This window comes from Parasteatoda tepidariorum, chromosome 1 (assembly GCF_982258835.1).
Source record: "Parasteatoda tepidariorum strain Cologne lab strain chromosome 1, Ptep-v5.0, whole genome shotgun sequence".
In the NCBI taxonomy this organism is placed as follows: Eukaryota; Metazoa; Arthropoda; class Arachnida; order Araneae; family Theridiidae; genus Parasteatoda; species Parasteatoda tepidariorum.
In genome coordinates, this window is record NC_141755.1 from 19,820,779 (window position 1) to 19,833,787 (window position 13,009).

Genomic DNA, 13,009 nt, shown 5'->3' on the forward strand with positions numbered 1-13,009 from the left:
AAAAACTTTTACTTAAAAGTTTTGTTACTTGATGTCATTCATCTGATATTATATTGTATTAGCACTGTACATTGCCCTTAAATAAGTTACTTTCATAAATTTTATTTTTTATACAAAGGTTAATGTTATGAAAGAGTAAATTCTTAGAAATTAGTATCACCATTTTAGGTAAATAAAATTACGAGGATCTAGAATTAGCAATGGAAGTAACGGATAAAGGAAATTGAAACCAGCTCAAATTAAGGACGTATGATTGATTTCTAATGAAATTTTAGATGTTTGAAGAAAGGACATTCCATTAAAACGTTCGAACTATTAATATAAAATTTTAAAACTATTATTTCATTCGTGATTCTAATATTGAAAATAGCATTAAAAGCGTGTTTAAAGTTTAATAGATTTAAACTTTTTGGTATTCTTTAAACTTAGAAAATACTCAAGATTTCTCCATCTTCATCTCGATTTTAAATTTCTTGGTGTGGGATTTTCAAAATTATTCAGAAATAAAAACATTTTCTAAAGCCTGGAAAAGTACACTCCCACTTTTGATGTTAACAGTAAATAATTTACAATTTCAAAATACTATAGACACATTTTATAATAAAATCTATTCTTTTATTTCAGTATAACACAGAAAACTTATTTTACATATTTACAATTTCTTTACAAAATACAATACACACATATGATGCAATTTCCCTACATAAAAAAAAAAAATTATTGAGGACATTGGAATTGTTCCCCATTATACGAATGGCACAAGAGGTTATGTAGAAAATACAGAAAATGAACACCAGGCACAAAATCTTGTTTATCACAGCATATTTAAAACTGCTTTGAAAATTATTCAAGCTCGATGCTCAAAATTGCAAAGAATAGCTAAAAATACGGATAAAATTGCAGCGAAATTTGATTTTAAAAATTTTGAACAAATCTTGAAACACATGGAATAAATGCGAGTTTTTATAGACTTGCTTAAAGCAATAAAAACATTTGATGAACGATTTCTTCTAAAAACATGAACAAAAAGCTTATAAATTATGATAAGCGCTAACTACAATTCTTTGCGCTAACTTTTGGGTGGGTTTTGAAGTTCTCTGACTAGCGTATGCACAGCATGGTTGATAGTGTCGATTTTTCTATCCATAGATTGTATCTGAAATAGAAACAGTTACATTTCTTTTCATTCATATACGTCTAATATACATTTGGTAGATGATAGGTGTAGAATGATTGAAAGATTTTGAGACCATTGTTCAGTTATGTAATTTAAAGCGACTGCTTTTTGAATCTGTTTTTCGGGAGTTATTAACAGGTTTTATAAAAATTTTGAATTTTGTTATTTAAAAATACATCTTTAAAAAAAGTAACAATCTAAATTCAATTCGATTTTTTTTAAAATCATTAAATTAAAAATTTTTGTTTTTAACACAAAATTGTGTTAAAGAGCTTTATAAAAAGTTTCCTTAATTCGCGTTGATACATGAGGAAATAAAACAAGATATATATTAAATTAGTAATTATAAGGAGCCTAAACTAATTAATTCTGACCTTAACTTTTTAAAAGCAATTATTCAGAGAGATTAGTTTTATATTCGTTTAGTTCTCTCTATATTAAAGTTATATTTAGGGTGTAAGGGAAATTAACTTCTTTTGGAGGAAAAAAAAATTTAAAAGTTTGTACAAATATCAAACTGTATTTGTAAAATAAGTTGCTATACAAAAAGTGATTTCTTTATTGTACTCATAAATTTGAAATGGAATATTAAAAAACGATGAGATTTCGTTGTTTTTTTAATAGTTTTCTAAATAATGGTTATTCTTACATTTAATTATTTTTGAAATGAATAAGATTTATTTAGAATATTTGTGGATAATCGATTGTTTTACAGATTCTACTTCGTAGAAAATCTGATTTTTACTTTGGCACCAGGAAAGAACAGTTTTTAAATGAAAGATATGGGATAAGTGTAGTTTTGACACATTGAATACATTGTATATAATAATTTTACTATGTTTCTCTATACATTGTTTTTTTTTCTCCATTTGCAACAAAAACTATTGCAGCAATTAAATATTAATGTGCTATGACGTTCTCTAAATTTATTCCAATTCAAGTTATTCACTCTTTGTTAATTCTTTTTAACTTCAATTTCTAGTTTTCATAGGAAATATTCATGTTCGTTTTACTCAGACGTTCATTTGTGTTTAAATTTTTTTTAAAACATACATGTTTGATAAGGAAAGTTTTTTTTTTTTAAAGAATGTATTAAAAATTATCTGAGCTATGCACTTACGATTTTCCTTTTGATATTTTTGCTTCCCAGTTTTTTTCCTTCTAATCTGTGCATAGAGACGAACAGTGAAAATTTTTTTTTTTAAAATTCTTACATTTATTATATAATATACACAATACAGAATGTGTTAAATAGTTTTCATTTTAAAATATTTTTGTAAGTAAAATTATTTTTATTTTTTTTACTGCATCATTTTATTCTATTTGTTATTCTGAGACTGATAATTTACTAAAAAAAGAAAAAACAAACATTGAAATTTATATTTTTTTTCAAAAAAAAAAAAAAAAAAAAAAAGAAAAAAGAATATTATATTTTCTTATCAGAAGAACAATTATAATTAGATTTTATTTTCAATTATAATTTGTATAAGTGTAAAGAAAATGTATCTTATTGTATTTGAGTTTGAAGCTGTACTATAAATTTTTTCAAATAATTAAAAATATTAATCTAAAAATGATTACTTGTTGCTCCATTTGCTGAAGTTTCTCTCCTAAAGTGATTGGTTTTCCATTCTTTCCAGCTAATTGACTTCCAGTTTTTCCAAGCACTTGATCTAGGCTACAAAGCGAGGATATTTTTAATTCCCTGATTACAACTTAGTACATTATAATCATACTTAATTTTATATCATATTACATATTATAATTTTAAATGATTATCGAACACGTACGTATGTCACGCAATTAATTTTAGTATGTGAATAGATTAATGTTAATTTTAGTATGTTAATAGGGATACGGATTTTTGATCTCAAGTGATTCGAAAATACGATTATTATTTTGTTGTTAGAACTGACTGAAATCGATTGACGACTGAGATAATTGCTTTCAAAACTGGTTTTTCGTAGACAAAGCAATGATTTGGAATGTAGACAATTATGATGGAAAGAGGACTGAGAGATATTAATGCAATTTTTTACAATTGCATTCTCATTTCATAATTAATTCAACAATGTCATTAGACTTATTTTTCTTTTTAAAAAATTGCCGTTTCCCTTTTGCTGGCATTTTAATTTTATAAAGGCAACCGAAATATTAAGTAATGGTTTCAAAAATTATTGCTGGTATATAAAAAGTCCTAGCTCTTTGTACCCATTAAACTCTTCTGCGGAACCCTAGGGTTCCGCGGAACATCATTTCGAAACCGTTGGCATAGAAACATATTTCATTCCAAAATGAAAAATTCTAACTGAATTAAGAGGGACATTAAATATAAATAAGCATATTGAATAAGATAGAATAGGTGGAAAGATGTACCGTCTGTGAAGTTCTTTCAGTCGCACATTCATACTAATCTGCCCTTGAGAGTATTGTTCGATAACATCGCCTACATCATATGGCTTGCGAGCTTGCTGAAATGTTAAAGAGAAAGAATTTTTATTTTAAATGCAGACTCTTTGTACAGAAAAAAAAAAGCTAGAGTTCCTCTATCTAAAGACAGTTAAGACAGGCAACTTCAAAATTGTCCAGATCAAGGTTTTGGATTGCTTCAATATTTACCAAATACAGTTATTTTCGATACCGATATTTACTAAAAACAATTTATTTTCTCTAATATGCACACCATTTTGAAAACTGAGCAGTTTGTCTATTTTTCTCTTAAAACAACTTCATCAGTTGATGCAATTTTGTAGACGATGCGACGTTGCATCGTCTACAACTTACTCAGTATAAGTACTTACAATAAGTACTTGTTATACCCTGTTCATTTTATCACTTGAGAAGTTGTTGAACTTCATTTTTCATATTGGCGTCTGGGACGTGTATGTGATATGTGTGCCGCGCGCAAGTCATCAGTGTAAATTATGGGCGCAAATACGTGCTCGGCGAATGCTTTGGCAGTTTATGTCAGTTTCAAGTAAATGTCTAGAACTAGTTTCGTGTGTATCCAACACTCGCAGAAAGCTCATACCTGGTTGCTTAACAATACGAAAAAAGATTTTGTTTAATTGGTGAGTTATTCAATATCCAAACACAATACATTATAACAATTGAATCATGACGTTTTAAAACCTATCCATTTGTGAATAAACAATATGTATCAAAAATACTATATATTTTGTTTAGTTTTGGAGTGGATAAAATAGTTTGGATTGTTTACTATAATGTCTTAACATGCCGCCGACAAAAACAGCATTGCCTGAGAAAGCTTGCAATCTCCAGCTATCGCTTTAACTTAGAGCAAGTTAGCAGTCAAAAGGTAAAATCGTAGGATGATTTTATACCTGCTATAACCTTAATAAAGGCTGATAAAACACAGCGTGACATTGATTAAACAGGATTTTAAAGCCAAAGAAGGTAAAGATTCAGCAAAACCATTAGTTTTCTTTATACTAGGCCTTTCAAAATATCGCACTTTTGCAAGAATTTTTAATATATCATTATCATTTCATCATAATTTTCCAATCCAGCGGCATTAACGACTCTCTCTCTCTCCTGTTTGGCATTTTTTAAATGAAGAAACTATGATTTGACGTTTTTAGTTCATGTTACAAATTTTGAAAGAAAATTTTAAACTCAGCCAAGAGAAAAACCTCCAAAAAAGAGAGCCAGTAGAGTTGCGATAAAGTAAAGGCCGTTGGATTGTAAATTAACCACCCGTGCACCCAATAGTCTGACATTGTCATCAAGTGACTATCACCTCTTCCTGAATTTTTGCCCGAATATATTTAGTTCTTCGAACGGCTGAAATAAGAGATTAAGATATGACAAGGAGCTGGTATGATATGGACATACAAAATAACTGTTAAAAGAAAAAATAAAGAAAAAACCCTCAATTTTATATAGGAAACATAAAATTTTTAAATACATGTATAGTACAGGTTTTACGTAAATTTTCAATTAGCTCCGAAGCTATAAATTATTTTTAAATGAAAATCAGTTTTGGGAGTACAGCAGCACTTTCTAGAATGCATGTTTATATGATTTACCCACAAAGAAATTGAGGTTAAATCTTTCCCTCCTTTTTTTTCAGACCTTTATTAAACACATAATTATATTATTCAAAACATATATATTTTTAAAAGATAATTAAAAAATTAACTTTCCTCATAGATGAAAAAAAATGGTGTAATTTTTTTTATTATATATCTATGAATTAAGTAAATTATTGATAATAACATAACTTACCTGAAATTTTCTCTTTGCAACAAAATATTTGATTTTCCTTATGGCTCTGATAGCATTTTTGTGCGCTTCTGTTAATCTAAAATAAAAAAATAAATTAATATGATTAAAGACATTTAAGTTCTTTCGACTGTTTAAACAAATAAAGTGATATTTAGAATAACAATAGAAATTTGTATTGTACTTTTTAGTATTAATTCAATTTTTCCACATTTTCTATTTCTGCTTTAAGGTTTTGTTTACAGCATTGAGAAGAATAGTTCATTTTTGCGGAAAGTATTTCGTACATTTAATGATGTAAATTTCTCTACAAGAAAATCGTAAATTTTATTACAAATATAGAAAAATTTTATTTACGAAACGTTGAAAAATTATGGGAAAGTCAATCTCGAGAGCTCGTCTTTTCATTATGAGTTCATAAGGTTTTATTCTAAAGCTTATACGTAGTTTAATTTTTAAAAAAAATTTTGGTTGGTTGGTTGGTTCTAATGCCACTTGCCACACGGGCTAGCCTGCTTGGTGAAACAGAGACTGACATTTTTAACTCCTTCCGCCGGAAAGAAAGCAGATTTTGCAAGAAAAATATTACATTTGATAAATTAACAACATATAACCGTTGGCTTAATTTTTACGCCTAGTTTCGGCCATCTAAAGTGGAATTCAATTTCTCAATTTTTTAAATTCAAAATTCGCTATTTCCTTTTTAAATCGGATTACGATCCATTTATAGGTTGGCAGCAAGCGAAATTTAAGGAACAAATTGTTTTCACTAATTCATACCTACCAAATTTTTATCAGAAAATAAAACGCAAAACGGAAGGTGTAAGAATTTCTCTTCCGTGTTTCGAAAGTTACGCGCTTTATGTTTTTAGATTCTGATATGATAAACTTTATTGCTCCCGAACTATACTCTCTAGTTAAAAGCTTGCTGTAATGGCAAAGATTTTTAATTTACGTAAAATTTGTAACAAATAGTTCATTCGTTAATATTATTTTTATGTATAATGCTTAGAATTTAAAACATCACTTACTTTGTGTATCCCTTGGGATAATTATACTCATTTTCTTCATTCAAATCATAGCTGTAATCCTCTGAGCCATTTTGAATTTTATTGGTGACTGGAAAAATAAAAAATAAACTTCATACATTTGGAAGCATCGATCTGAAGATATTTTTAAGACGAAAGATATATCTTTATTTTATTAATAAGAAATATATTGTGAAGTTGTGTATTATGTATATAAGACTGATTACCTTCATTTTTCATTAAATCATCGTGCATGGATATCATCATATCAGGAACACTACGAGATTGATGCAATCCACCTAAAAGAAGTATAAAACTAAACTTAAAAATAAATAAATAAATAAAACTGAGAATAGCATTTCATTAAGAAAAATTAAAACTTTTTTAGATCTTTCGATATTTTCAAGACTGTTTTTGATAACAATTCACTTTTGGAAATAAATAAACTCTTTTTCTGAACAGTGCAAACAAAAAGGGAACATTTTAAACTTTTTCTTTAATGATAATATTTTCATACGTTAATAGGCCACAATCTTAGTGGTTTGCGAAATTAACAAATAGGTAAACTAATTGACAGGTGATATTTTAAGTTACAAAATATCATCTGACAAGATCATCTGACATTGAGACACAAAAACGAACTTTTTCTATTCAAAAAACGCGAACGATAAATTTTGTATTAATGATATTCAAAATAAACGCAATCTGGAAAATATATTCCCACTAGTTCAAGCAGGAGAGCAATTAAAAGTCCCTTTTACCTTGATTTCATTCTTAGCGCATTTCGCAAACTCGAAGTTATACTTTCAAACATTCATTTATCAAGAATTATTCGACCATTTTCCTTCAAAATTTGGATTTATCATTTAAATTACTTAAATTGAATTTGTGCACAAATTTGTGTACCTTACAAAGAAATTTTTTTTCTGAACTTTATAATTTATTACCAGACTTAAAATTTCATTCGCTTCAAAAAGTACCAAACTTTCGCTACCAAACTTTCATTCGCTACCAAACTTTCAACCGCTCGATAAAATTATTGGGGCCACTTTTTCAAGCTTGCGACTATCGCTCCACTTCATATTTTAAGATTTCAGAGGCCGAATCCATCGCGAGAGAGAGCATGTTGATTCAGAGAAAAGTACATTCTGATTTTGCAACGTAAAATATCTGCACTAATTAATTTGCATATTTAACTTTAAGCTCACGAACAATAGTGATAGAGTCCTAGTATGTGAAAATACGATTATTAGATAAAAAGTCAATAAAAGTGTTGACATTATTTCTTGTGTTCTACAAAAATGTTTCCTTATTGCCTTAACTTAAAACATTATATATTTTTAAAAATATATTATATGCTTTAATATATTACTAAAAATATATTATTAAAAATATATTATTAATTATTTAATAATTAAACACTTAATAATATATTTAATTAATCTTTAAATATATTTTATAATTAGTTGCATGAAAAACACTAGTATCGTGTTGCTAAACTTTAGTAAAGGTCATAAATAAAAATTCAAATTTGTTTTTCAACGAAAGGTTTTAACGAATTTAAAAAATTTAATTTTTTGACTCATCTCGTAAAATTTAACCAAAAGAGAAAAAACCCCTGATAGGTCGCAATGTTATTTTAAAGACTAGTTAAAAATTTTCTAGTAAAAGAAAAAAAAATTGCTTTTTTTATAAAATAGTTCTTATAAAGGAAATCAAGTTTACGTAGGAGATAAAATATTTTCAAGCATTGATTTCTGTATTCAAATAACTGTAAATTTGAATCCTGTAAATTTTCATATTTGCTAACCTTTAAAAGGAAAGGTGATGAAGATTTTTGCGACCGTCGGTCATTTTTGGAACGATGTTTAAAGTGGTCATTTGAGTTGACCCTATGAGTATCTAGGTATAAAAATAATATTTTTAATCACCTGCTTTGGGAGCTTCAAGATTTACAGCTATCTCACCATAGGACTTTGAATCGTTCTGAAAGCTCTTTTCGTTCTCATTTCTGTATTTCAGAATTTTTTCAAAATGTTTCTTTCGGAGTGCCAACATCGTAGATTTGTACTAAAAATAAAAACAAAGCAAAAGTTCATCAAACTTTCCATTTTAAATATCCGGGAAATGTCATTTCTGAATGAAATTACCTTTGTAGTTTCCTTTGACTCAGTTTTCAGATGGATTTTCCATGTCGCTACGGAATTGAAATTTTTGTCAGCCGCATAACACCTCCAGAGGGTCTTAAAATAGAAACATGAAATGAGAATATTTTCATAAATCCACCTAAGGTCGTTAAAATAAAAATTTTTAAATTACATATATTAACATGCAAAATTCATAGCTCCTCAAGACGTAGAGCAAAATCACGAATTTTGCTACTGGTCAGTTGTAGCCTTTTTTAACGGCGTTCATTTTTTTTTAAACACGTGACCATGTTTTTTAAACAATTAGACTTAATGTTAATAATGTAAAGCATTTCTCAAAATATGGTTAATATTTCAGGGTTTATTTCTAAAACAAATGAAAAGTTTAAGAAACAAGCGTGAAATAAAGATTATTTTTTAAATGTAAAGTATAGGGGAGAGTGGGGTCAGTTGTAGCATTTTTTACTTAACTATTTTCAATTAACAAAAAATCCAATATCTTATTAGTATTATTTGACAGACGAGTAAAGTAGACTATCCTCTACTAGAAAAAAAATAAATACCTTATTTTAAATGTTATTATATTAGTTATTAACAATTTTTGACAGTTGTGCACTTGTTACAATTGCCCCCACTTACAGGGTCAATTGTAACAATTAATAAATTCAACTAAACCACTGTTAATTATACATATTATCATAGTTGTGATATATTTTTTTATTGATCAAAATAGTAGTGATATTTTAGGAGTAAAAATAATAATGAGCAGAGGCCTAAAGGGTTAAACTTTTAACTTTAAGGGGTTAAAATTTTAATTTATGCTGTGAAAGGTGACAAATGAAATAATGCACATGCAACATAATATAAATGATATAGGAAACTATTGGTGGTTCTTAAATAGTTAAGTAATGGTTTGCAAACATAAGATTATTTATTTTCAGCTGTTACAATCGTCCCTTTACTTATTGTTACAATTGTCCCCAAGACGCCATTTCAGCTTCATTTGTTAAAAAAAAATGCTAGTTAATTGACAAAACTAATCTTTTTTTGTGAAATGTTAATTAAGGTGTCCACTTACATATTCGGTTAATAATTTTTATTTGTTTAAACAAAATTACTTTGTTACAATATAATATTCTAATACCAAAAAAAGTACTTACGTAGCGTGAAAATATCTTTTGTGATGTAACTCTTTCAAAAGTACATAAAAATGGTTGACAGCAGGGTTGTACATGTAGATTTATTAAATACACCTTGTGCGCCACCTAGGAACCAAATCTAGAACCCGACACTCGAAATTTTTGCTCTGTTACAATCGTACCCTGTTATAATTGACCCCACTCTCCCCTACATAATTCTATATTTATTACAAAAATATATAAATACTCATGTAGTATATTTTCTTCGAATAGAATAGCAACCAGGTGGCGACTGGAAGACAATTTAATTACTACTTGTGGTGTTGTTTATAATGACACTTGAACGAGACAAGTTCGCCAGCCATTGGCTTTTTACGAATTAAGTCAGGAAGCTGCGCCTTTCATTTGACATTAAAAGCACCGCAAGGGTGAAAGTACGTCTTAGCTCAAAACCCCAAAGAAAGATGGCAGCAACACTCATTCGCTATGACACTTCCTCAATTTAAACAGTTAAAAGGGGAAGGAAATTTTCTCCAGATCCATATAACAATGGTACTGCTCAGCGACCGTCGACAAGACTTTCGATTCTGGAGATTTCCCGAGCATGTATATTGCATGTACTCTGTGGATCTCAATGGAGCAGAGGATCGAACACCGACCCTCCGATTCTCTAATCACTGGGCTGAAACGCTACTTGTTATTACCACTGTCGCCTCGTAGCCGGTGGATATCGTTATCTTAGTGCCATACTTTAAGATAGTCTTAAAATTAAGTTACTGTTTTAAATTACAAATATTACATGCGACATAGATCCAGAGAGTAAAAAAATAATTCGTCTTAAATATTTGCTTAATTATTTAGTATTTCTTCCAAGCAATCGAGATTAAATACAAAATAAGATAGGTAGTATTTGTGTATTCTGTCAGAATAAGATTCGATACAAATACCTTTTGATTTACATAAAAACAAACGTTTTTTAATTTCAAAATTATTTTTAATCTGTATTTTTCCGTTTTTTTCGTAAAATATTAATAGTACATTGAACTAGTCTTAAAATTAAATAATTTTAATGATATATATACTCATAAAATTTCATTAAGAGCATTTATATAATATAAGAGCTTTTTTTTATGTTTATTTAAATAAAGAAATACTTTACCTGTATCAAAGTAGCGGCAACTGGAATTTGGCGACTGAAATGTTTTTGCCTTTGTTGCTGTTGGACTTTCAAAGCGAATCCTGAACCTAAAATACCCTATAGAGATACAAATTTATTGTTAACTTCATTTAAAAATGATCAAGTATTTTCTCATAAACTTAAAAACAAGAGTTTTTAATTGATAAAATGAAACTCGGTGGTCTAAAGTTTCATTTACTGGTCGATTTCTTGCCGTAAATGTAACTTTTGAAACGTTTATGAAAAAATTAACCTTTATGAAAATTTTTTGAAACGTCAACCATTCCGACGATTTGTGTTAAAGTACGCCTAATTTTTTAAGGTTGAAAATAATTTAGTTTTATATTAATTGAATATCTTACTTAAAACATAATTATCTGACGACCTTAATGATTAAAAAGAAAGTAAGCACCGTAAGTAAGGAAGACTCAATTTTGATTTTTTAAAATTCACTAAAAAAAAAAAAAAAAAAAAAATTTAAAAAAAAAAAAAATGACTAAGTATAAATAGCGAATCCACAATTCAAAACAACAAAGTTTTAGGCAAATTAGTAGAACTAAAAATCTAAAGCTAATTTTAAAGACGTATAAACTTTTTTAAAAATATTTTTATCTTATAAATAGCAATTGATGATACTGCCAGCCAATTTTTTTCAAACTTGTAAACAGGGTTGGGGTGATTTAAATTATTTGATTTATGATTTAAATCACAATTTAAACAATTTGAGTCGTTTTAAAAACAATTGATATGAATCAATTTTTTAGGTCGAAAAAGACTAGAAAAAAAAAAAAAAAGACTGAATGCGTATTAAAGTGATGTGAAACTAAATAACTTTCCATTAGCTGTATGTACAATAATTTGCCATTTTATGAACATATTTCAATTGTACCAATTTATTTTTATGTTTATTTAAGTGCAATTACTAAAACTTTTAAACATGTAGTTTGTTAACATAAAGAAAGACTTCTTCTGCCCCGAGTTTAGAATAGATTTTTTGTTTGTTTCCTGAATTAAAATTTCCTAAATTAATTTTTCATTTCGAATCTAACTGACAAATCTAGCCTTTTTCTTTATAAATAAGTATCATAGTAAGACTAAATGAAAGCAGTCACGATTTTTAATTTTTTTCTGGGATTGGTTTGTAATAATTCTAAATAAAATATGTTTTTATTTTAGTAAGAAATATTAAGTACTTTTAATTATAATATTTATTTTAAAGCAAACCGTAAATTGAAAGAAAATATAATGTTTTTTAAGACTTCGGGTATGATCTGTACGAGTATGTAGAAGAAAAAACATCGAACCTATACGTTGAAGCGAAATTTTCATATTTATATAAATAGTTATCTAGCATTGCTACTTAAGTAATTTCAGAATATAGAAATTTATACTTAAATGTTTAACAGTTTAAAGGCTAAAGTTTAAAATTTTAAAACATGCAATATGAAAATGCTCTAGAGTTTTCTTTCTTGAACAAGCATGAGTGCTATGAATCATTCAGCTACCGAGAATGTCTAATTTTATGAACATGAACCATGACTAACGAGGCAAAAAGGTTTGACCGATTTTCGTTGGAAATCTGCAAGTGGAACGAAAAGAACAAAAATAGAAGCAATGAAAGTGTTTTCTAAATTCTTTTTATGACTGTTCAAACTCATGGTTAATAACCATGACGAAAATACGATTGATAATTTAAGTTGCTAAATATATGGTGGCGGAGGTGAACTTTTGTATTTACTGGTTAACAACTATTTTTCAATAAAATTGAAGAAGCGAAATATTTTTTCTCCATGGTGATTTTTTACGTTAATTTTTAACGTTTGAAACAATTTTAAATATTTTTGTTTGTTTGTAAACATTCTATTTTTAAAATTTTAATTTTATCCTCCCTAACATTGTTTAAAGGATAAATGACTAAGGAAAAAAAATTTAAAGAAAAAAAAAGTATTAATTTTTTAGTATTTAAAACAGTAAGGCTGATATAAGATCTTAGTATTTTTTTAAATGTGCATTATATATTAAAATTATGAATTCAAAATTTTCGAAGTAAAAAAATAATCACAAAACTCAAATTCTGAATTCTTACGCAGAATCTC

The 13,009-nt window shown here is 27.6% G+C and overlaps 1 protein-coding gene across 7 annotated transcripts in view; it reads right to left on the reverse strand.

Annotated features, from left to right (window-relative positions):
* Window positions 1-593: 593 nt before the first annotated feature.
* Window positions 594-13,009, reverse strand: part of LOC107452128 (potassium voltage-gated channel subfamily KQT member 1) — a 101,071-nt gene continuing 88,655 nt past the window's right edge. For all 7 annotated transcript variants that reach the window (XM_043039156.3, XM_043039160.3, XM_087160162.1 and 4 more), the window contains 9 exons: window positions 10,896-10,991; window positions 8,601-8,693; window positions 8,382-8,520; window positions 6,678-6,749; window positions 6,454-6,541; window positions 5,426-5,501; window positions 3,554-3,648; window positions 2,759-2,855; window positions 594-1,156 (listed from right to left, as the gene is read on the reverse strand). In XM_043039156.3, coding sequence (XP_042895090.2) covers window positions 1,070-1,156; window positions 2,759-2,855; window positions 3,554-3,648; window positions 5,426-5,501; window positions 6,454-6,541; window positions 6,678-6,749; window positions 8,382-8,520; window positions 8,601-8,693; window positions 10,896-10,991 — 843 coding nt within the window. In that variant the 3' untranslated portion in view covers window positions 594-1,069. The remainder of the gene's footprint in view (window positions 1,157-2,758; window positions 2,856-3,553; window positions 3,649-5,425; window positions 5,502-6,453; window positions 6,542-6,677; window positions 6,750-8,381; window positions 8,521-8,600; window positions 8,694-10,895; window positions 10,992-13,009) is intronic.